Source organism: Electrophorus electricus, chromosome 16 (genome assembly GCF_013358815.1).
Source record: "Electrophorus electricus isolate fEleEle1 chromosome 16, fEleEle1.pri, whole genome shotgun sequence".
Taxonomy (NCBI): domain Eukaryota; kingdom Metazoa; phylum Chordata; class Actinopteri; order Gymnotiformes; family Gymnotidae; genus Electrophorus; species Electrophorus electricus.
In genome coordinates, this window is record NC_049550.1 from 11,068,330 (window position 1) to 11,093,350 (window position 25,021).

General features: G+C 43.0%; 2 protein-coding genes across 7 annotated transcripts; one reads left to right on the forward strand and one right to left on the reverse strand.

Moving 5' to 3' along the window:
- The first annotated feature begins 675 nt into the window (after positions 1–675).
- sts (steroid sulfatase (microsomal), isozyme S) lies at positions 676–8,445 on the forward strand. 3 transcript variants are annotated; one of them, XM_035535068.1, is made up of 10 exons: positions 676–921; positions 1,187–1,338; positions 2,435–2,556; positions 3,328–3,450; positions 3,944–4,358; positions 5,032–5,168; positions 6,023–6,160; positions 6,485–6,644; positions 6,902–7,023; positions 7,651–8,444. In XM_035535068.1, the coding sequence occupies exons 2-10, from the start codon at positions 1,193–1,195 to the stop codon at positions 8,043–8,045; spliced, it is 1,758 nt and encodes a 585-aa protein (XP_035390961.1). In that variant the 5' UTR covers positions 676–921; positions 1,187–1,192; the 3' UTR covers positions 8,046–8,444. The 3 variants fall into 3 exon arrangements, with proteins under 3 accessions (XP_035390961.1, XP_035390962.1, XP_035390963.1); XM_035535069.1 differs by lacking the exon at positions 2,435–2,556 and having other exon boundaries at positions 1,187–1,253; positions 7,651–8,445; XM_035535070.1 differs by lacking the exons at positions 676–921; positions 2,435–2,556 and having other exon boundaries at positions 1,260–1,338.
- Positions 8,446–11,535: 3,090 nt separating this feature from the next.
- On the reverse strand, positions 11,536–18,300 carry pnpla4 (patatin-like phospholipase domain containing 4). 4 transcript variants are annotated; one of them, XM_035534949.1, is made up of 7 exons: positions 18,184–18,298; positions 17,617–17,813; positions 14,769–14,863; positions 13,230–13,365; positions 12,730–12,795; positions 12,163–12,318; positions 11,536–11,926 (listed from the first exon to the last, which is right to left on the reverse strand). In XM_035534949.1, the coding sequence occupies exons 2-7, from the start codon at positions 17,794–17,796 to the stop codon at positions 11,795–11,797; spliced, it is 765 nt and encodes a 254-aa protein (XP_035390842.1). In that variant the 5' UTR covers positions 17,797–17,813; positions 18,184–18,298; the 3' UTR covers positions 11,536–11,794. The 4 variants fall into 4 exon arrangements, with proteins under 4 accessions (XP_035390842.1, XP_035390843.1, XP_035390844.1 ...); XM_035534950.1 differs by having other exon boundaries at positions 17,617–17,818; XM_035534951.1 differs by having other exon boundaries at positions 17,617–17,857.
- Positions 18,301–25,021: the final 6,721 nt, after the last annotated feature.

Below are 25,021 nucleotides of genomic sequence, written 5' to 3' on the forward strand. Positions count from 1 at the left end.
AGACCTCCATGGGGCTCTAAATACACATTTAGTGGTTAGAACCACATCTTTGTGGGTACAAACCTACATCGGTGTAGTCACTGTGCCCACGTATACGTCTGAAGGAGGCCAGCTTTCATACTACGCCAATTAGCTTACATCGCCCAGGATACTAGACAGATTCACATTGAATGTAGGTCTAATACTAAAAATAGGCCAGTTTGATCGCAATATAAATAATCGATGTTGACAATACGTGATCTGGTCCTTAGAAAAGTAGTATACTGTAGGGTGGGAGGCGGCATATCAAATTCTTAAAAGGAAAGTGATCTCCTTTCGTTAGCGCCAGTGTTGTATTTGTTTTTAGCAACAGGTGGCGCTGTTTGCTCGTAGACTATCTTAACTCTCAGCTTTACCCAATTTTATGGAAAATGTACGAATTTTGAAATAAGACCTTAGTAAATGCACTACAGAATAGCCTATAGAGAAAATAAGGAGCACGTTTACCGGAAAAAGCAGAGGAATTTACAAAATAAATATGTGAGAGGCATATCTGATGAGACATATACACAGATAAGTGTTTTGTTTTCCAACAGCTAACGATCACATTAGGGGCGGACTAAAAACAGAGCTGTTTTCCAACAGAAATCTGAGACAGCTGGCTATTTTGTTTCATTTATCTTTGGTCGCCTTCGTGTTGCCTGGTATTGCTGAACCTCAGAAAATGAAACAAGATTTAGTCCGTGGCGCTTGTAATACAAAAATAAATATTTTGAGATCTCGGACAGCACGCTGAGTACAGCCCGATCAAAGTTTCAAACGCCGTGCACGTGATAGTGCTGCGCGTTCAACTTCCTTGTTCAAGCTTCCTGGGATCCGAGCCCAGCTGTCACGGTCCCTAACTGGAGCAGGCAAAGTTTAACGAAAAGACCTGTGAAACTGGTGAGCTGGAACTGAAGGCGATTAGCCTGTTTGCCTATTTTAGGGAGGCGCATGTGGACACGAATGCAGTCTTATTCACACGCCTATAAAAGACATAACACTTTTCAGACCGTGACATTTACCGACTGATTTTATGTTATCTGACAATCAGAAAGTGTCACGTTGGGCTTTGACGGTACAGTTCTCCAGTAAATGCCCTAAAGAGAACATTGCCAAAGAAGAGTGTTTTAATGATGACGGTATCTTCTCTTTCGGCTTCATGCAGCCTGGAATGGAAATCCCACGGATCCTGATCTCGCTCGTCTTGCTGCCCGCCTCGTCTTTGTCTCTGGGTGCGTCAAAGCCTAGTTTCGTTCTGATGATGGTGGATGATCTGGGAATTGGAGACCTCGGCTGCTATGGGAACACGACTCTAAAGTAGGCTATGTGTTGTCACTGCTGGCTTTCATTTCAGACCTTGATTGAAGCGTTTCTCAGACATGGCAAACCTAGCTACACAGAGCAGCATCCGTACCTAAAGCTATCAGCCTAAAAAGACAACAGGCGTCATATGGACACGAAATATTAATAGAGAGCCAGTGTGTGGTTTAATCAAGTACTTTAAGAGAGTGATGGGCCATGGTAGTTCAGTGGTTAAGGTACTTGTAATTGGAAGGTTGAAAGTTCAAGTTGCCCCTGTGGGCCCCTGAACAACGCGCTTAACCCTCAGTTGCTCAGTCGTAATTCAAAATTTTTGGGGGATAAAAGTGTCAGCTAAATGCTGTAAATGTGAGGGTCCAGTGTACTGTGAAGAAGGTTCCCTTGCTACCACCCTGTCTTGTCTTCTTTAAAGACTGCAGTATAAGTTTTTATCAGCAGTAAAAGGGACAATGAACATTGTGTGAAACTGGTGAGGGGATGGAGGTCTCCCAATAGCAGCCGTTGAAGATTAGCCAAAAAAGTGTATGGTCAACCTTTCAAATTATGCCCTGATATTAAAGCATGGTCATTATTTCTTGTATTAAATTAAGAGATACAAGAGAGAGCTAGAAAAAAGGGGGGGGGGGGCACAGAGAGAGAGAGAGAGAGAGAGACAGAGACAGAGAGACAGACAGACTGAGTGAGTGGGTGAGGGGAGGAGAGAAAGAGAAGAGTTAATGGACACAAGCCTTCCAATAAAGGTCAATGAAGCATACATTTGTTGTTGCATATGAATTAGGAGATTATGATTATACACAACAGAATGTTCCATGTGCATTAGATAAATGTGATATTATGTAGTAATTTATGATGAATAACATTTTATATGGTAAGGTACTTATGACTGAATGAGGCATGTGAGTCTATATTGAGATATCTAGCTGTTGGGTTTTCTTTCTCATGATCAGAATTTGCCTAAAGAAATAGAAATTCTTAAGGGCCTCTGCTTAATCACAAAGCACCTCGTGTTTAATACAGACGAAGAGATAACAAGTCCTTTGAGACACCCGACTGCTGCTCTTGTGCGGATAACATTTCATGGTTGTTGTGACAGGACGCCCAACATTGACAGGCTGGCCCAGGACGGGGTAAAGCTGACCCAGCACCTAGCCGCCTCTCCCCTCTGCACCCCCAGCAGGGCTGCTTTCCTTACGGGCAGATACCCCATACGATCAGGTCAGGCCTGGAGCTCCTGTACATGCAGGGAACCAGGCAAAGAATGTCATTAAAGACGTGGAGTTTCGTCCCTCACATACATCTGCAGTGTAGTGTTGGGGCAGGATTTATTTCTTAGTGCAGAAGCTTCAGAGAGCTTGACAGTACTAAAGATGTCAGAAAGTAGGAGTTGTCTCTCCACCATGGTAGTTTACTTATTAGAAGAAAGACAGACTGAAGAGAGAGCACTATATGGTAAAAAGACTTTCTTCAGCAAGTTCAAACTAAAATCTGTATATGAAGGGCTGTGAGTGTAAGACATGACAAACTCAAATATTGGATGATTAATTCATTTTACATAGCCATGCCACAGGTAAATTAAACATCCCAATTATTATTAACGTATGCTATTATTAACATATGGGAACAAAAATTGTATCATTAAATTTAATTTTCTAACCTTTCTGAAATATGAAGTGCCATTTTTTGAACTTGAACTGGTGCAGGTATGAAAAAGCTTATGGCTGTAAATTAAATTGGTTGTAATTACCATCTGAAATTCCAATATTGAACTAATAACAATACATTACAAATTGTGCTTATCTGCAAATATTAATTGGCTGCAGATATATTGTGCACCTCTACTTTTATTGCCTGCCGTGAATGTCAATCCAATTGCTGAAGGTCTTGATTGGGCCTTTAACATATCTATTCACTTCTCTGTTAAAATGTCGAAATGTTAAAAGCGTGTGCATGCGCGCATGTGTGTGTGCGTGTGTGACCTTGGTGCAGGAATGGCCAGCTATGGCCATGTCGGTGTGTTTATCATCTCCGCAGCATCTGGAGGTCTGCCCCGAGAGGAGATCACATTCGCCAGGATCCTTAAAGATCAGGGCTACAAGACTGCTCTGATTGGTATGTGCCCATATGTCACACATCACAGAAGACATACAAACACTCTCATTTGCAAAAGACAATTAACACTCAATATTCATTTGGTATGGAACATTAAAAGTCAGTGTTTTTCACTTTGGCTTAAGGGTAGACGCTCAAGTGCAGTAAATTTTAATGTTCCTGATTGGCTTAAAGGCAAATACCTTTAATAACAGAAAAGAATAACCATTGCATTATGGTAGTCGTCACTAAATGTTGTTGTTATTTTCTCATGTTAATTACGGTCCTGGGGGTAGGGCGTGGCACGGAAGAGCTGGTTTCCTGTGCCAGTGATGAGACTGCAGTGAGCGGGGCTGTGGGGTGTTGTTTGTGTCGTTATTAAAAGCCAGAAACTAGCCAGAATAAAGCAAGTGAAATCATACCGATATCGATATATGCATTCATCCAGACAGCGTTTTTTCTTTTCTTTTTTTACACTTTATCCTCTACTTGACTTACTTTGCTTTCACTGCAGGCAAATGGCACCAGGGCCTGAGTTGTGAACACCGCGGCGACCACTGCCACCACCCCAGAGTCCATGGCTTCGACCACTTCTACGGGATCCCCATGACCAACCTGCGGGACTGCCAGCCAGGCCACGGCTCCATCTTCTACGCAGCATTCGCCCACGTGCCGTACGGCAAGCTGCTCGCCACCCTTGGCGGGCTCGTCGCCCTGCACACGGCCGGGGCACGGGTCGCCGCCCGCAGGCTGGCCACGGGCCTGGCCGCGCTGCTCCTGGCTATGGCGGGGCTCCTCTGCGTGTTCATCCTCACGTTCGCCGACCTCAACTGCTTCCTGATGAGAGGGGAGGAGGTGGTGGAGCAGCCATATGTGGCTGAGAACCTGACCCAGAGGATGACCGGAGAGGCTGTGGAGTTCCTGGAGAGGTCTGTGAATGCTAAATCGGACTCAGCTGAAATGAGTCACAGCTGGGCGGGCTGAATCTCGAGACGTATGATGAATATTGATGGATTTATGTGACTTTAAATGCTTGTGTTGGTGAATCCCAATAGGCCTCTGAATAATTTAGGAGAAATTCTGTCAGCATCGAGGGGGACAGCAGTCTCATGAGAAATATTTTCTTGAAGTTGCAAACTACTTACTTTTAATATATTTTGGTTCATATAAGATTTCTAGTAAACACAGGAGTGGTTAATTTGTTTACCCTAAACAAGATGTAACCAACATACAAGTGAATTGATCATGAGGAATAATACAACTTAATAATGAACAAATAATGAAGAGAATAATAATGAAACAATAGACAATTATGAAGTGATAGAAATAAACATCATAGTTTGAAGGGGTGTGCGCGCGTGTGTGCGCACGTGTGTGCGCGCGTGTGTGTGTGCTAAGAGGATCCTGCAGTCCAGACTGGCTTTATGACACCTAAGGAGAGGGGGAAGGGTCAGCTAGGCCATTTTATGGCTTTATTGCTCAGCATCACCCTGACCAGATCAAAGTTTCATCAGAAGGATAATTTGTAGTCTGCCTTCGCCACACATGCCTCGCCAACAGCAAGCCAGGTGTAAATGAAAGTTTTCCATCATCTCTCAACAGGAACTCGGATGTGCCGTTCCTGCTCTTCTTCTCCTTCCTCCAAGTCCACACAGGTCTGTTCGCCTCTCCACGCTTCCGAGGCAAGAGCCGCCACGGTCTCTACGGTGACGTCGTAACAGAGGTGGACTGGTGTGTAGGTACTGACCCCCTCCCGCACATGAAATGCTCGTGGAGCCTTGGAATGTTGAACAGTGCTAACGCCGTGTCCCCTTGTCCATCAGTGTAGTGGTAGCTCAGTGGTTAAGGTACTTGACTTGTAGTTGGAAGGATGCTGGTTCAAGCCCCACCACTGCCAAGTTGTTGATGTTGGGCCCCTCAATTGTTGCAGTGGTATTCACTCATAAATGTAACTTGCTTTGGAAGAAAGTGTCAGCTAAATGGAAAATAGTCGTTTGCCTGGTTGTGGTTTTAGCCAAAGACTGTAAAGTAGAACATGTTATGATGCTAGACTAGGACAGTCCAATCATAGTGTGTCCCCTTTGAAACTCGACAGAATGCATTACAAGAGCTGGAGTCTCTGAGCACTCTTGCTGTCAGTTGGTGAACGGGAGGAACTCTGTTCTTTGTTTGCTATGAAAGCGCTATCAGGAGAAGAGTGTTCATGATGGAGGTCGCCATGACAATGACAGTGGCATGTTTGCATTTAATAGAATGGATGTTTCTTGTACATGCTCTGGAGTCAAAGATTAAGGAGAGAATAATGTAGTCTGTCATTGCAATGTAATTTAAAGCAAGATAAAACAAGTAAACCCTTGTGAAAATGCAACAGTATCTTTTCTCTCATACACAAAGACCATGTTTAATATCTGATTCAATATGCAAATTTTTCATTCTTTTTGGTCCCGTGTCAGCCAGTGTGACTTTCCATGCTGAAACTGGCAGGAATTGACTTTGTTCAGCTCCACATGTGCAGGCTTGGTCTTCTGCTTTGTAAATTCTGTCTGTACTTTCTGAAATAGAATATTGTGTTAGAGAGTCTTGCTGTTCCCAGGTCAGATAATGAAGACTCTGGAGCGCCTTGAGCTAAAGGAGAAGACACTGGTTTACCTGACCTCAGATCAGGGTCCCCATTTAGAGGAGATTTCTGTGCATGGGGAAGTGCACCATGGCTACAGTGGCATCTACAGAGGTAGAGTATATTCATCAGTGGGTGGTGAGTAGTGGGTAGAACAGCCGTATACCAAGTTCATGGTTAGAAAACAGAGGGATTTCTGGTCAAGTACACTTATAAATAGATTTCTTTGGTGATAATAAACCCTTATTTTCGCAATCACTGAGCTGAAAAGAGGAAGAGAGGTGCTACACATTGTAATTAAGCATGTCATCTGAAATGCCAAGTATCCACTAAGTGCGAATTTTTCGAAATGAACACTTTAGAAAATATCAAAGTTTTCTGTGAAATGCCCTTTTCACAAATGCTTTTTTAAATAACTCCCACCCTCTTCTTGAGTAGCAGGAAAATCAACCAATTGGGAGGGAGGGATTCGGGTGCCAGGCATCTTTCATTGGCCTGGTAAACTACCAGCAGGAAAGGTTATTGACGAGCCCACCAGTAACATGGACCTCTTCCCCAGCGTGGTGAATTTAGCAGGAGCTAGCATACCCAGTGACAGGTGAGTCTTGGTCACCAAGCAACATAGCTGTCATCTGTCAGTCATGATGATGGCTTGAACAAATCTGGGACACTGTGTTATATCCAATTCCCTGCACTGGTTTAGCCATTTAATACTGGAAATTCGAATGAAGCAGTAGATTAAAAAAAGCAGCTACAAAAATGTAAAAAGTGAATATTTAGGATTTACCGCCACTTTTCCTTGGATTCTTTGAAAATATGAAGCAATGCCTGTGTGTGTGTGTGTGTGTGTTGCAGGAAGATAGATGGCCATGACCTCATGCCCTTACTGCAGGGTCGAGTGGTGCGCTCTGATCACGAGTTTATGTTCCATTACTGCAATGCCAATCTGAACGCTGTGAGGTGGCACCCTGCTAACAGTGAGTCTTACCGTGCATACACGCACACACACATGCTGTGATGCTGTGGTGTGTTGAAGAATAGCTTCCAGCTTCAGAATTTTTCTATATAATCCGCAAGGACAGAACCTTGCTGTATAATCCCCATGCACAGATCTTTTCTATATAATCTCCTACTGTTATAAATGCATCAGGCTGTACTTCTAATGAGCAGTGTTATTAGTTGGCTCTTAAACAGTGCACACAACCTGTCACGGTAAGTTCAAGGGGAACTGCACTGCATTGGCCCACATGCAGGCATTCCTGGTCATTGCCCTCTGTTCCATAACAGCACTGCCTGAACAGCAGTCATTGGGGTAGACTGTCTACTGTTTAATAACTGCAGCTCAGGACTGTACAGTACATACAGCATGGCTTTTCTGAATGTCATTATAAACTGTAAAGTAAGATGGAAGCTTCAGTAAGGCGTTATCGCTGAAGTCCCTGGGTAACCTCTACAGAAAATGACTGAATACACATTACTTCATGGTACTGTCAAAAAGAGTATGGTATTTTCTTTATGGAGAATTCTGACCACTTGCAGTAGGCTTATAGTTGTGGTAAATAGGTTAGCTTTTCTCTGATTAGCTGTATTCTTGTTTGTCGCAGGTACCTCCTTGTGGAAGGCTCTTTTCTTCACCCCCAACTTTTACCCCGAGAACACCACGGGCTGTTTTCACATGCATATCTGCCATTGCATTGACCCCTTCATCACCCACCATGACCCTCCCCTGCTTTTTGACCTCTCCAAGGACCCATCCGAGAGCAAGCCGTTGAGCCCGGCCACTGAGCCAAACTTCCACTCCATTGTGGGGGTGATGGTGGATGCAGCTAAGGCCCATGAACAGGGTGTGGAGCCAGTACCTGAGCAGCTGACGCTCCAGCACCATCTGTGGAAGCCCTGGCTCCAGCCCTGCTGCTCCACTCTTGGGCAGCTGTGTAGGTGTAAGCGGGACCACCGGCAAGGGGTCGTAGAAGCTGAGGTGGAGGTGCACGTAGAGTAAAGGGGTGTCATCGTCCCAGTCTGTATGGACTGCTAGATTTGGTGCAAGTTCACTGTGGAGAGTGAATCTGGTTGGTTATGTGCACTTCAATAGAAGGAGCTGGTAAATCCAGTTATAAAAATGACCAATTACAAAACCCTGATTATAAAAACTTGAAATAATTAATAACGAACTTGTGTGTGAAGTTCTCTGCTGCAACATGTCCACGTGATACACTGTCATAGAGACATAAGTGTGAAAAGCAGCTCTAAATATCTCATATCCTAGTCCTGTCGGTGAAACTTCTAAACCCTGAAGGTGGACCCTGAGTTCTGAACCGGCTAACCTCAGTATTCATCAACACTCTCACATGCCCTCAAATCTCTGGCCCTGCCTTTACCGCTGAGCTGAGAAGTGGGCAGGACTCTTCCTGTGCAGACTGCCTCTCTTTAATGTTTGGCTGATTTATGACAGGCTTTCGTATATTTATCCCTGTTCCCCGCCCCCTTCTGTGACCTTTCTGAGGCATGTGCGAGCCCTGCGACCACTGAGCCTCCCTCAATCGTCTCTTCTTAACCGAGACCCTTAACGCACCAGAGCTGAGCTCGTTTGTGTCTGTACTTCTTTGTACATGGGCAAAAGCCCCCTAGAGTTTGTCCTTGGCGTCCATTTTGGCTCTGGCAGCTCTCATGTGTTTATGGAAGGATACACAGCCAGCAAAGTTCTCCTCTTTCCCAGAGCAGCGTGACAGGGGCCAGGCCTCACGTTAGCCGTAAAGAGAGACTTTAGTCACTCTGGCTGGCTCTCACACAGGATTAGAAAGCTCTTAGGTGTGGAGGGAGCACCTGATATGTTCCAGTTGAGGGTGTTTGGAGAACTCGAAACCACAGCATTTATAGATGGCATTGGTGTGAACCCCCGGCTTGGGTGTAAATGTTCTGTTTCTCCAGCGTGCATGCTTGTAGTGAATTCTTGTGAATGAGTAATAAGATGTTGGCAGGGTGGGCAGTACTTAGTGCAGACATGCGCTTAGCAAAGAGCCAATGGCACAGGGGATTTGTTAAAAGAGCAGAGTCACACAGATGTCACTCTCTCAATGACTCTCCCAGTCCACCAGAGCATTGCTTCTCATAACTATATTCCTATGTCTTTAACCTGTTTCCACGCCTTGAACTTTAGACGGAGCAACAAAAACAAACAAACAAAAAATGATGCCAAACAAACAAGAAACGTCAAGAGATTGATGCTGGTTTTGTTTTTATGCACAGCTGAATAACTACATTTTAAGATGTATTTTTCTCTAAATGGCTCAATTTGCCAGTCACCATGTTATTTAATTACACTTTTTTTTTTTGTAAACAGGTCGCTTTATTAATTAACAATTAGCTGTTTGATTGTGGTCTTGTCGGTTTGATTGAGCCAATTTGTATTACCTGCAACCTGAAACCGATGTCAAAGTGATTAACCAGAGTACATTTGGCGGGGAGAAATGGCTGCTAAAATCACGCGCCCCAGTCCTTGTTCCTCAGTGTAAAATGTCTAATTTTTTCTTTGTTCATCGCTAGGAAGTCTATCGGCAAGGCCTTATAGCCTATTTGATATGATTGATTGCGCATGAAAAAAGTGTAAATAGGATCTAATTTAAAAGTCAACTGTTGCCTTTATATTTGATTATGATAACAGTTACTCTGCGTCGTCGTTAATTACACCGCGCGTATTTTAGTTGACGGTCCCGTGTGTGCTGAGTTTGGAAGGGGTAAACGCCAGCTGTTTATCTGTTAGTAGCTCCGTGTTAACTCAGGCCGGCACCGATGTGAAATCGCCTTGTTATCGGCTATATCCTGCCAAGCGTAAACGCCTGCGCTGCAGAGATACAGTCCCCGCGCTCACTCACCTACACGCTGTTTACGGGCAAATATACGGACACTTTTCTTTTTAACCCCCCCCAATATATCGATAGCTGTATTATGCAAAGTCGAAGCCCACTTAATGGCATTTATCGCGGTTTCTCTGCGCGAAATACGATTAATTAGCCATATACGAATTAGGCATAAATTATGTTTTGAATATTAACAAGGACGATTAGAATAAATATTGTAATTCCCAAACAACCCCGAACGGGTGGTTAAGTAACAAATGGTGATGTTTTTGGCTTTATTCTATAGAAGGTTGTGATGTGTAACTTTCAACCTTATACTCCTCTGCTGTTCTGCGCCTCATTCGGCGTAGGAAACTGAATACACGCGTGGAGAAGATTCCTGAAAAAATAAGGCCACTGGAGTGTATCCGAATAGTTGAGATGCGTTTCCTTCAGTGAAAAAAAGTGGATACTAAAACTGTCAGACAGGGAATCTTTGGCTCCATGTGTATAGGATTAGATTATGAGTTTGCCAAACTAAATCATAAAAACAGTTGGAGACTTCGTTAAGAATGCAGAAACGAAAACACCCAAGTAATGAAGGATCTGTCGTGCGAGTGAAAATTCAATTCTGCAAGGGCAGCACCTCACGGGAAACTTGGAAGCATAGTTTCCACGACTAAGTTATTTAATCGCCGCGTTTCTCTATGAGATAAGGTGTACAAAAAGATTGCAGAACCACCTCATCATCTGATGATAAATGCGACCAAATATGGCCCGTGCTTTGCAATTACCCACAGCACATGCTCAAAACGACGCCTGGCTTTACTTGACTTGACCGTGTCGTACGTTTAAAGACTAATGTTTATATCATGTCAGTGGTTCATAGAACGAATCCATCCGTCAACATTAGGTTAATAGCGCTCAGTAAAAAATATGCCGCTCATGGATAATGAAGACTAATTGATGCGGTGTCAGCGCCATCGTGCTAGTCTGATCTTGGGATCCGGACAGGAACTTGTGCAGCCCAAACTGATGCATCGTTGATTGTAAATCTGGGCCTTTGCATGTCGAGTGTGCAGCACTGACGGCAGGCTACTCGCTATATTTTCAGAGAAAAGTACGTGTTAACACTACTAGATAAACACTGAAGACTCATTTTTTTTCGACGAGCACAATTGATGTTCACGGAATACAGCATTTTACAGCAGGCCGATTGAAACCGAATCGAAAGATTATTTTTGTCTCCTCGTCTGTCTTCCTCCGCTGCAGGAGCACGGATACACACACACAGCCCCGTTGCTAATCTTTCACCCTTCCCCCGGGGAATTCTGTTTTGACTTTCCATCCGCAACCGGCTGGAAACGTTCATAACACGGCGCACGGCTCTCACCGAATCAAGAAAGAGCAAAACGGTTGTTCTGAGAGGTTAGGCAACTGCCGAGAGTTCAAACGTCTCCTTTCGTGGTTGTAGTTCAAACGCCTGTTCTCCGAAGTCGTCCTAGTGGAGTCGCGTACGCCGCTCTGAAATGCATGCCTGGTTTCCTGCTGTGAGCGTTAGCTATGGAACATATAGCGCACTGTTCTAACAAATCAATTTCGCTGCGCTTCATATTTATGGGTAAGATGAATAAACTTTCTAATGCTTCCATGTAATGTCAGGGTAACATGTTTTATTTAAAGACGATATTTAGGAAAAGAGACAGTATACAGCAGCAATGTTTGTGATATTTTAAATGATATCATTTAGTTACATCTTGGATTGTATTCAGTGAAGAGTGAAAATGTAGTCCAACAACCATTTTGAAAAACTCCACCTAAAATTCTTTTGGCAAGCCAAAGCGTTACATCAAATATACAGTTAAAATTCATAGCAAATTAAAGACACTAAAGGATGATGACCCGAGTCTTGCTACCGCATCCATCCGCCCGTCCTCAGAAAGCGCACGGCGTCCGCAAAACCTTCCTCGTGCAGGGCTTGCATTCTGGGCAGGGGCGCCGGGAAGAGGGCGCGGTCCAGGCGTTTGATGTTATCCCAAGAAAACTGAGAGCGCAAAAAAACAAACAAACAAAACAAAACAACCAATAATTTTACAGTAATGTACACCCAATGGACTAGTTTTATCATCTTAATGATCAATAATGTTCATTAAACTACAGTCTAGGTGGAGCAGATGGAGCAACAAGGTGCATTATTGTTATTATGTGGGGTGTATTCTAAACTGACACTGGGTTCAGCACCCTGTCCGATTAAGACTTTAGTATAACGAGCAGACTGACTTTAAGGGTCATGTTTGGCAGCCTGATGTGTGGCTGCACACTGCCTATGGGATGATGTGGGCAGATGTCCTGTGGGCCACTGAATGGTGATACAGTGATTGTACGTCCTGTGGGAAGGACAGGAAGCCCATCCGTGAACCCGCCATCTATCCATTTCTACTGGAGAAAAAAAAAATGTTTTAAGGTCGTAGCGGCGCATACAGAAACAATATTCCTGCTGATGGAAATTTATGTTGGTGTTCTTGAAAATAATCTTTTGGTTTCAAAGAATATCCCACCAGTTTCTTTAACCAATGGCCCCATACTGACTCAATACTTAAACAGCACCCAGCATCAGTTATACTGAAGATCTCCCACCGCTCCCCTGGTGTCATTTTAACAGCCATAGTCTGTCACACAAAGAAATGAGTTGAACTCCTAAACTGCGGTGCCCATATTCACAGCCCATACATCTGAAAAATGGCCTGGAATAGGCTGTTCCAGAGCCATATGCTATGAATCACACACACACACACACACACACACACACACACACACACACACACACACACACACACACACAATTACCTGGCCTTGGAATTCCACTGGCTTCATTCCAGCATAGACAGGCACAAAGCTGCTAGCCAATAGGACCTTTAGGAGCAATACCAATATAAAACATGCATCAGGCCACGCAACCAGAGGGTGTGTTGAGTAAACAGAAGACGAGGAAGGGAGAGAGGGCTGTATGATGAGGGAAGGGTAGAGAACAGGAAGAGAAAGATGGATGGGGGGCAGGGCGAAAGAAAAAAAGCTAGAAAAGGATGAAATGAAACAAAAAAAGAGTGCAGGAGAACAGACAAGGAAAGAAATGGGGGGGGGGGGATGAACAACCAAACGTGTGACTCCACAAAATGATGATAAAATCAGTAGGTGTCGTAACTGCAAGAGTGTACACAAGGCATTCTGTGTAATATCTTCCCTCAGAATCCCTTACTGAAGAGGGAAGGCCCCTATTGATACATTCTCTAATATCACCTAACAATAACAACCACTATCAATTCCACATCACTCTGGGGTGTGAATACCTTAATGAGGTCTTCTCTGGTGGTGAAACTGGACACCATCCTGTTCTTGCCCGTCTTGAAGTGGGTTATAGAAACGTGAAGGCACTTGTTGGCTAACAGGTGTGCATCAGGAGGTAGGATCTCTTCCATCCCGTCCCTGGCGTCCAATCACCAGACAAATGCTAATTCGTCATATCTGCATAATTAACAAGCTCGGCAGACGTGAATTTTCTCAAATGCTGTCCTGTAATTGCACAATCTGTTTTGGCCAAGCCGCTTGAGGAAAATCGCGTGAGGCATTACTTGCCCATATGGCTGGAAGGCTGTGACCCTTGCAAATGTGTCTAAGACTATCTGACGCCTCCTTGATGCCTGTGCACTGGCCCACATATGATTTTTCTTCATGGAGCAGTGGCAGGCATTTAACATCAAGCCTGTGCTGTGTGTTTGTATCCGAATGCCTGTTACTGCTCTGGCTATGACACAGTCGAGCACATTCAAGGCATTCAGGGCCCGCTCGTGCAGGCTTTGGAGGGGCTTTTTTGTCAAGATCGTGGCCTCTCCAACAGGCCTCATATAACCGCGGTAGGAGACGTGCTTGCAGCGCCCGAAACAGCACCGGTTATTCCGATTTCACGGAGAAGAGAAATGGATGCGTTCTGGAGGTCGTGCATCAAGTTACCTTAAGGTCAATGTCATCTTGCTTTCTCAGTCATGCACACATAAGCGAACACACAACATTATATAGTAAGCAGACAGCGCACGACCCTCTGTGCCACAGACATTTGTTCACATATCACTGTTCCTACACTCTTCAGCAAAGCCAAGCCTCACACACCTGCTCGACATTTATTCAGCTTGGTGCGCTACAGTTCTGGAAAAATCCTTGTGCCAAACATTGGGAAAAGAGATGGGGGGGGGGGGGGGGGGGGGGGAGTAGGGATGGGACTCACGGCAGTGCGAATGGAGGCTTCGCTGGGGCAGTCATGTTTGTTCACAGGCAAGTTGATCTGCTTTTATGGTGCCAGGCTTTGCCTGTAGGCAGCAATTGCATCCAGTAATGGCTGTGCAGTGAATGGAAGCCAACTTGTCTCTTTTGCCTGGAGGACCCACTAATGCAGAGCGAGATGGGCAGCCTGGCCACGTCCACTACACTCGAGTAAACCGAGAGCTCAAGTGTGCGGCGTCATGGAGGTCATACGACAGCTACGTCACAAAGCCCACTGGAAGACGGCACAAGCATGAGCATCTGTAGCATCTTCCCGTGTGGCGCAGCCTGTGGCAGCGGATCAGAACAGAAATGCTGGGCTGTATGATGTAATCGATCATTTCAGCATTCATTCGTTGCCATGCTTGAGTTCTTTATTGCTTGTTAGCAGCATTTCACTCCTGTTCCAGTACCACAAGCTAGAAGCCTTCACCTCAAAAGCCCATCCCTGCCCCGTGACAGTGCTTCTCTTTTTGTCGCATCAAGGTTTGTTACGTTTCACATTATGTGAAAATGTATCACAAGATGTGCAATCACTTGTGCCCTGCATGGCCAGATAATCCTAACCTTACCTCAGCTCGAGCATGAAGTCATATCCCGGTGACAGCGCACCAAGTTTTTGTTTCCTGACATTGTTGGCAAACCGGTAGGTGAATTCTTTACAGTGCTGGGGAGCGATAGAAAACCAGAAAGAACAGTCAAAATGCCTCAGAAAATTGTGTCAGAGCAGTGACTATTTATAAGGTAAGTCAAGTTCATTTCTATAGTGCTTTTCATGCACAGTGGCAATTCAAAGTGCTTTACACAGTCTTTGTGCTTTACAAAGAATTTAAATAATAAAGTTGATTAAATCTTGAGATGCATCAACTCAGGAAGATTTATGCCAAAAAGGGGGAAAAAAAGTTTATATAAATAGAAAAAGGTTATGTAACTAAAATTAAAATACAGTTCTTTAAATAGAAATCAAATTAAATGATGAAATATTAGAAACTAATTAAAAAGACAAATAAATCCATGAAAAGAATGCGTGATTAAAATGGAAACAGAAAGTTCATTTAAAGCAGAATACTGGTGATGTGTTCTGTTCTTTTGTTTCCCTCCAGCTGCTGAATTTTGACTCTGAATTGTTTGTTTAGAAAGACCAGCAGCAGGTCCATTAGAATGATCATTCCTGCTGTAAAGAAAATCATTGTTTAGTCTCAAGATCTTGTTTAGACAAGAAATCTATAATTTTGTTAATATTCAAGATGATAGAATGTTGATTTAGCAATTTCTATAACTGGACTTCTAAAACAGAGGCCATTAGAATACCTAGATTGTGACAGGCAGCAAATCTGCATCGGTCATATTTATTTCCAAATAAACTCAGTTTATTTATTCAGTTAAAATATTCAGTTTTTATTTTAATTTTATTCAACTGCAGGAAGTTTTTGTACATGAATTTTGCATCATGTTCAAGGCACCACCATAGTGAGTTGATGGGACCATTGGCCCTTGTTGAGAGAGACAAATCACATCATCTGCATAACTGGTAAGATAGTCAGTCCATAATTAATACCATTGAACTGGGACATTTTGAAAATATTATATCTATTAGTGATACTAAGAATACAGCTACATTGCAGAACAGAATTACAGCATGTCAGATATGGATTTTAATGTTGAAAGAAATTGCAAACATTTAATCTTTCAGCAATCATTTCAGGAGGCATGTGTGTATTTAGACTATAGTGGCAAACAGAATTTAGCAGATGTTAACTGTTCATGCTGAAGAATGGTATTGTAACCCATGTTACACAGCGTATTGTAGATTTCACTGAGAATCTGAAGCTTGTTTTTACACCATCTGCATTCTGGTTTTCCTACATTCTTTCCTTCTGGGGTCAAACAAGTATTTCTCCATGGTGTTTTTGCTTAATTTAAATGGTTTTATCCTTAACTGGTGCAATCACATCCATGACACTTAAGTTTTGAGTAAAGTATTAACTGATCCAGACAGGTTGGATGGTAAGGTAGATCATGAAAAGATTAAGGCCCATGTAAGGCCCATTCATGGCCTGGAAGAGCCCACATACGCAATAGTGCTGTGGAAGAGCCACATCCTTACTAGTTGGTTGAAACTTTGACATCTTATGAGCTAACGAAGACCAGGCTGTCACCATGACAGTGTGTGGGCCTAGTCACATGTTGTAAGAGACCAAAAGAGTCCAACATGGCACAGTTGCTTTTGGGGTTTTCAGTGTGTATATTAAAATCACTAGCAATGACAAAGTGATATAAATCAGTGGAGATAAGAAAGCATGAGCGTAAAAATCAACTACAAAATTTGCACGGCACTTAGGAGGCCTGTAGATAGTTACTAATACAATTTGCAGTGCCCCCTTGCACAGTTGCTCAGAGATACCCAAAGGAGCTAAATTCCCCAAAGGTTACCTGCATATACCAAAAAGAATCTTGAAATACAGTAGCTATGCTGCCACCTCTCCTGCTGACTCGTGAGTCATTTATAAAACTGCAGTTTTGTGGAGCTGGTTTCTTTAACAGAGTTGCACTGCTACATTCATTTAGCCAGGTTTCTTTTAAAACCATAAAAAAAAATAAAAATAAACTCTATGAACTGCAATGCAATCATTAAGTATCACTTGTTAGTACGAGATCTGATATTGAGAAGAGTTAATTTAATAATCTCCATGCTTGGCTCCAAGAGCAATTAGTTGTACATACCATAGATTAGAGGGATTTACTTTATCAGTATTAATCAGCAATACAGAGCATCAGATACATACATTCAGTTCTCTCTATTGCTGATTCACACCAGAATAGTAGAGATTTCAGGTGTTGAAGTCACTGTTCTTTCTATTACTGATAAAAACGGGGGGCTTTCTCGGTCCCAGCTTGTTTTTAGAACAGCTGTCTGTATAATCGCTACTACAGCAGGGACCCACTGCATATCACAGCTGTCTGTTAGTGTTCCATAGACTGCTGCTGTTATCGGTAGTGCTAACCAAACATACTGTGCTCTGTCTTGCCAGGGTGCGTGTGTGAGAAGACGTATTCAAGTCGGAAGAGGATGAAGGGGACAGGTGGAGGCTGTGCCCTGCGTTTTTTGGGTAAAACCTGTGGGTTAGCTGTGACAGACAGAGATAGCTTGGTCCCTGCACACACACCAGCTCCTCCATCTTCTCAGATAACAGCATCATATTTTGGCTAACAGTATTCCCTTCAGAGTATGACACTCCAGAGATAGGCCACCTCCAGAATCCATACTTAGCTACAGATGTTAAGCACTATTTACTCGTGACAGTTCTGACATTACCATAATTTATACTACACACACATAAAAATGTCACACACTAGACTGTATCCACTTGTCATCTCCCCCTCCCAATCCTGGCCTTTGGCAAACTCAGCAAACTTTACCTCCAGCTTGTCAGGGGCTGTGACGACTACGGCGGCGACCAAAGCTCCGGCCGACGCCCCCGCACACGCTCTTAAAGAGTCCAGCAGCTTGTCTCCGTGTCTGAGCAGCGCAGCCACAACGCCAAGATGGTAGATCCCCAGAAAACCGCAGGCGGCGAACGACAAGTTCACAAGGGCCATCACTGCAGCCCCTGCAGCTGTGCTTTGCGATGACAGATCAAAGTATATCGTCAGTCTAGATCTGGGGAATGGGTGACAGCAATAATCTCGTAAAACCCGCAACCTGCTGGTTCAACAGGTAAGTTAGCCCTTTTCGAATGAATTATGTTAAACTTAATACCACTGCTCTGTAATAGGGCAAAAGAGGTCGGTTAAACAAACTATCCTTTTTAAAAATGCACAATTAGACTCGTTGAGCATTTCTCATCCCTAAGTAGATAACTTTAACACTGCGACCTTTTTTGTCGTCCACCTAAGTCATCAATTCGTCATCGGCTAGCTATCCCTAATTGTCAATACAGGGTAATGTAATTAAAGCAATATGGATATTAGTGACAAAACACTCACCGTCACAAACCTAGCCAAGCATTGTCCAGCTTAATGCATTTACGAGGCCCATAGAACCCTCCTTCCAGCTTTAAGCATTTAAAGACCAGAAAATTAAACGTGGATAGATAAACATACTTCCGGGTACTACCATGTTTCAAAATAAGAGTAGTCTGACCCGAAACGTATCGAATTGGACTTGGGAAGCGTCACATGTCACAAGGGTGTGAATAAATGCCCAAATACCACATTTTATAATTCGTCTCATTATTTGTATTCTAAGTGCCACAAAATATAAACATGTAGACATGTGAACGTCAAGGCCAGTTGTGAATCTGTATGTAGCTCAAACGCAGTCAATTCACATGGGACCCATTTAAGAACAGCGTGCCTACATTTCAAACTTGGTAGACTGCCACCTAAGATGAACATTACTGAACACTGTCACTGTCTTACCTCAGAATCAGTCTAAACGTCTCTAAATTATCCCCTAGCCACTCTTGGGCATACAATAAACAGACATATTACTGTGATGCTCTGCGACCCCTCTGAGACAAGCACGGAATATACGTTATTATGAAACATGGGCCTGGTGAAGATCCATTTGTCCTCAGTGGTTTGGTCCTAATTGTTCTTGCTTTTATCAGGCCAATGCTTAATAGCTCAGCAGTGTAGAAGGCAAAACCCTGGAGAATGTGGTGAACTAGGTTAATGTTTGTGTATGCCTATGATCAGCAGATGTTTACTCACAGTCCTGCAGATCCACGGGTGCTATGGTGCAGTTCTGATGTTCTCCCCGCCCTAATATGCCTGGTCTGATTCATCTAGTAAGTAAGACCAAGCACCAAGCCTTTTCAGTGTAAAGAATACTAAATTAGGTTAAACACATCCCAGGCTGTTAGCAAGACACGCAGAGAATATACATCTTCCACATAGGACTGATAAAAGCTAATTATTAAAGTAATGAATCAGAATGATTGTCAGAGATTTTTCATGCATCATGTATCATGTATTTGTACATCTGGCTCTAAATCTTTATGAATACACCACAATTAATTGACTCATTGCCAACTCTGTTTGCCCTCAGGGACTGAATATTCCTGTAATATGTTTTGCTGCACAATCTCCTGCAAAGCCATCTTACATTGTCATTTTGCATTTTCTTCATGACTTTCACTTCAGACTGGTTCAACGCTTTGCACAATAGCCCCTCAAAGACAGCGTTTAGTGGTGGAGTCAGCACATTGTTTCTCACCACGGTCCTCCTCCAAACCCTGGTAGGTCACCTCAGATTTGCTGCTTCTTCACTCGTTCTTGTGGTTAGCAGCGATGTGGCTGAGAGGTTACAGGCTTTAGTGGGAAAATACAAACCTACCTTTCTCTCTCTTGCGCTCTCTCTCTCTCTCTCTTTTTCTTTTGCTCTCTGTGCATATTTATTTATATAATGGAGATGAAAGAATGAGTTTAAGGTGATAGAGCTTTGACATGTGGTTAATAACAGTCATGTGTCTGGGCAAATTGCTTTCCTTTTGCTGTGGATGTTGTGTTCAGGTGTCAAGGGGCAGAATACTGACTGAAAATGCTTTTCTTTGACCATACCTTCACGGTCCCCGTTGAGAAATAGATTATTATGTGCTTTGAATTTAAGGTGGATAAAACCATGCTGACAACCACAAATCCTAAAGCATTAGGCTTATTTAATAAAGACAGACCTGACTGGTTCTGTCACCATTCAGTGACACACTGAATAATTATTTTGTATTTATTACATAGACTTAGTCATACCTGTAGGATAAATGCATAAATATCATGGTCCTATTAGAGTTCTGTGCAGGTAGGTGACCATAATCATGTAACATTTAGCAACGAGTAAACATCAAGTGGCAGAATTTTCCCTCATTTTGGTACTTCCGATGTTAGGATTGTGATGTTAGGATTTTGTTGCGGGATGATGCTCTAATGAAGTCAGAATTTCTTGTTAATATGGAAAAAGGCCTAGGCTAAATGAGCAAAGCTTCTCAGAGAAATATGCTCAGAGAGGAAAAAAGTGTGGATCTGACTCTGCCCTCTTGCAGAATGAACAGATACTTCTGCACATGCCGTGCTAAGCTTAATCACAGCTAAAACTTCATCAAAGCGGAGGATTATTTCTTGCTCAATGCAGCTAAGAGATGGAGAAAGTTCATGGGTGCTTGTGTATACATGCACACTGTTCCCAGGGCAAAGCGGCAAGGTGACCTGCTTGAGATGGTGCAAATGGATGCCAAAGATCAAATAAGTGTCTTAGAAGGAGTGGCATGACATGGTGAAGACCAGAGGGATGAAAGGGGGAAAAAAATCAAAGAGATTGGAGTGTGTGTGTGTGTGTGTGTGTGTGTGTGTGTGTGTGTGTGTGTAAGAGAGAGAGAGAGAGAGAGAGAGAGAGAGAGAGAGAGAAAGAGAGAGAGAGAGAGGCAGAGGGACTGTGTTGGGGGGTCATGGGGTGAGCATGACTAGATGAGAAAGAGAACGGGTGACGTGTTTCAATCTAAAATATGTGTGAAGAAGTCTGCACTCGGGATTGAAGACTACACTATTGATAGGGATCCATACACCTTCGAGAGCAGGAGAGACTCTATCCAAAAGATAAAAAATTCTCTTTCTGCTCTTGTATATCTTCTGATGTGACCACAAGAATCTGCAATGGTGCCATGTTTTTTTACAGCAAGCTTTGGATTTGTAGTAGGTAAATGCCCTTTTGGGTTCATATCTGATCCTTTTAAAATTAGATTTACATGTAAAGGTCCAACTAACGATGCACAGCTGGAGTCATATAGGCCACATTAATAATAAATTGGCTGGTATATATGCATCCTAGATTTTGGATGTTGTTTGACATGCAGTTAAGGAACTGACTCATGACACTCCCCACTCAGTGGCTGATCTGGAGTAAGACATTCCCAAGTTCCAAAAAGGCCTCAAAGGAAAAAAAAAAAACCCACTGAGTTGTAGCAGACAAGCAGTGTAACAAAAAATAGAATTGATAAATGGTGTTAAAAATCAACATCTGGAAGAAATAGAAGTGTTCCAAAGAAAAATGTACCATAGGCTTCAACATCCTCCAAACCAAACCAAAACAAGGACAAACTATTAAAGGAAGGAAAAGTAGATTGTGGCCCAGAATGAGGGAGACAGGTAGAGGTGAATTAATCAGAATTGTATTTCTCTTAGCCAGATACCAGGGGTGTATGTGTGTGTGAGAGAGAGAGAGAGAGAGAGAGAGAGAGAGAGAGAGAGAGAGAGAGAGAGAGAGAGAGAGAGAGAGAGAGAGAGAGAGAGAGAGAGAGAGAGAGAGAGAGAGAGAGAGAGAGAGAGAGAGAGAGAGAGAGAGAGAGAGAGAGAGAGAGAGTATTTTCCCACTAAAGCCTGTAACCTTTCAGCCACATTTACACAAGTACACATTTAGGTTGGATTCAAACAGAAAGTCTTCACATTAGAAAATTCTCTGAAAAAGAGAAAACTTCCTTTTTGTAACCTGTAAACGGTTACTCTTACATTAATGTCAGCTTTTGTCCAGAATCCTTCTCATGATTAGTAGGGGTCTATAGAAAAATCCAAATGAGCCAAATGCCGTAAATATAAATGAATCACAGTATTGGATTCATATCTTTTCTTAATTTGCATCAGAGGCTTCTGGATCGAACGTGTGTGTATATTTATGTATTTAAGAGTATTCATGAGAGTGCCTTATTTAGACATACGCTCTTATTCATTCACAGCACAGCTTTTGTGTAATAGGAGTCATGGATAGATATTATTGTGAAAATGAAATGAGTTCTTGGAAGCACAGTTTTACGTACCAGTACCACTAAGCATCAGAAAACCTATCTCTATGAGAAAAGTAGTCCATCAACCAACACACACACACACACACACATAGTGTGCAACGTGGTAGATCAGCCAAAGCCTTGGACATTCAAGGTTCTCTCTCCCCTTTCACTCCACTTCACTATGTGCTTGTTTCCTGTAAAGGTCTGTTCCCCTCCCCACGTGGCTCTTGACCCCACACCAGAGCGGACAGTAGAGCCAGTGTTTCTTTTCCCTGCTACGTGTTTGGGATGCGCTGGAAAAGGAAGGTATAGGTCTGTCGTTGACCCTGTTCGTGGCTGCAGAGAGGTGTGCCCAATCAGCAAGGTGCTCTGAACTGACCTGGGTTATCTGCGCTACTGTCCTAAAATGGCTTTGGCGGTGGCGTAGGAGTTGCCGTGGAGAAGCCAGTTCTTAAACTTACCTGTGTAATCTGTGCATGGCAATACCAAGCCATGTGTTCAGAACGAAAACCTTAACACAAGCCCAGCACAGACCAATGAGATAACCGAGAATGTATTTACAATTTTTGTTCATAGTTTAATTCATACTTCTGTTTGCATTTTCTCTTCTCCCCTTCATAAATATGTACATCTAAAATTGATAAAAAGCAAATAAATTATGCATAATGAAAACACAGAGTCTCATGGTGCTGCTCTGTGTTCTTGGCTGTGATATTTGACCTGATCAAATATTAATCATTGTTTCCAAAAATACACCGGCCCGTATTTCTGAAGTTCAGACGATATGCCGTCTCCTGCCATGAGCTCAAGACGTAGGACATCTGCTAGGCGCTAAGGGAAAACCGTGCTGACTTGTGCTGGCAAATTAGCACAGATACATAAATGTTATTGAAAAGAGCTTGCCTCTTCAAACTGAACCGCAGCAATTACGAGTTTTCTCTCCAGTATATTCCTGGGTTTTATTGTTACTTAGTTATTTGAGGCTTAATTTGTTGAGTCCTAAGTTTGGCGATATACTCTGTCGTGCCGGATTAAAATCAGACCAATGGGCGTTACTTGGGTGTTATATTAGCCAAAATCCATTTAGAGAAATGTCCAGAATTGAATGGCCTGTGCCCTCTTTCCCCATGCCATGGCACCATTAACCTGATGAATTGAATTATATGGGGGGGGGGGGGGGCGCGCGAGAGAGAGAGAGAGAGAGAGAGAGAGAGAGAGGGAAAGAGAGAGACAGAGAGAGAAAGAGAGAAAGAGAGAGAGAGAGTCAGTGAGTTTGTCAGCAGCAGGTGTGTCTTCGTCTAATGGGCTTGTGTTTGCTTCTTCTACAGGGTGTAAGGCACACTGAGGTGCACTGCTTTGATGACAGTGCTCATTATTCTCCCGTCTTCCATTATGTCACTCAGGGTCAGATTTCACCTTACACTGTTCTCCCATTCTAAGCCCTCTTCTTCTTTCCGTTGTACTGTTCAGTTGTACTGGGTGGTTTGCAATGAACTTGGTTTCCAACAACATGCACTCAGGTGGATTGGGTTTCAAGTTGAGGCTGAATGACCATTTGATCTGCTTTCACCGAAAGTGAACTCTGTACACTGATATGGATGCAGCCAATTCCTGGAAAGGTCAGAATGTCAGACGTCAGTGTGTAAGTGACAGGGGTCTCATTATATTAGATTCTATAAAGTATCCTTGTATACATGTGGAGCCTGTGTGCTTCATTTCCTAGCATTAGACAATGTATTTTTGCTGCAACCATTTTAAAATCTGCATTCCAGCTACAGGTGGGATGTTTGAGGAGTGTGGCAGCCAGATTTAGGGATTATGTTAACGCCACTTAAAGAGGAATTACACTGTATGCTTTCCAGTTTCTAAAATGAGGACAGTCTCTCAGTGCACAGTTTATTACTCTATAATAAAGGTGTGGGGTTATACTGTACAGAAGGTCTGACACACACACACACAGACACACACACATACACATTTATGGCATTTATTTGATGCTTTTATCCAAAGCGACTTACAATTATGACTAAGTACAACTTGGGCAATTGAGGGTAAGGGCCTTGCTCAAGGGCCCAACAGTGGCAACTTGGTAGTGGTGGGGCTTGAACAAACACACACACACAGACAGAGAGGTTGATTTGACCTTGGTTCCAACTTTTTTTTTTTTGGCCATTAACCTCAAATGTGTGGTAAATAAAGTCACCTGAGGGAAAGAAATGCTGTAACTTTCATCAGCACCAGGTCCAAAATGCAGACACGGCTTTCCAGACAAAATATTGACCTAGTACAAGGTGACATGCATCTGCCTCTAGCTCTGCTCCTCGAGGTTGTGGTGGCTGGGATCATTTTACTGATCCCTCCAGAGGAGAAGCACAGATGCGTCACTAACATTTAAGGGACCGTGAGTGTTTCTCTTCTGTTTTACATCTCCTGGATATATTAGAATACGTATCTTTTGGCAGTAATAACACTTGTCTGGTATGTGTGCTATAATATAGTATTTCTGCAACTTTGACCAAAACTTTCTGCAACAGGTCTTATAACAGCTGGACAGAAATACAATACCACAGACATCAATATTTTCAAAAACGGAAGATCAAAAACAATATTATACACTTTGTGGTCTTTTTCAGTTTTGTAAGTACACTCAAAGGCTTCTATGGAATGAGACACATGGCTATAGGGACTCATGATTCTCATGGACTGAACAACAGCATCAGACATCACAGAATGGTACAATCTCTGCACAGCAGCTATTGACAGTGGAATACACCCAAAACAGTGGGCTTCACCCAAAGCACCGCCTGTAGTATCACATACATAGTAGCACAGATCTGCAGCCTGGTTTATTTGAAATTGTTTCAAAAGGATGTTTGGAGGAAATCTGTTTCTGCACACCACGTCCCAAGATGTGGTCTCTCCTAAGGCCGGAGGCTTTCTGTCCTGCACCATAGAAAGAGTAGTATTTCACATATGAGATGAATGTAATTACAAAAAGGAAAATACACTAACCCTTGGTAAGGAAGCATCTAGAAGGGTCCTCCCATATT

Coding starts and splice junctions, on each gene's coding strand:
- sts (XM_035535068.1), top strand. CDS start 1,193: ATGGAAATCCCACGGATCCTGATCTCGCTCGTCTTGCTGCCCGCCTCG. Junction 3,451..3,943: donor CTACAAGACTGCTCTGATTG/GTATGTGCCCAT, acceptor CTTTCACTGCAG/GCAAATGGCACCAGGGCCTG. Junction 5,169..6,022: donor AGAGGTGGACTGGTGTGTAG/GTACTGACCCCC, acceptor TGCTGTTCCCAG/GTCAGATAATGAAGACTCTG.
- pnpla4 (XM_035534949.1), bottom strand. CDS start 17,796: ATGGCCCTTGTGAACTTGTCGTTCGCCGCCTGCGGTTTTCTGGGGATC. Junction 12,796..13,229: donor CCAGAGAAGACCTCATTAAG/GTATTCACACCC, acceptor TTGCTCCTAAAG/GTCCTATTGGCTAGCAGCTT. Junction 12,319..12,729: donor CAGTGGAATTCCAAGGCCAG/GTAATTGTGTGT, acceptor TTTCTCCAGTAG/AAATGGATAGATGGCGGGTT.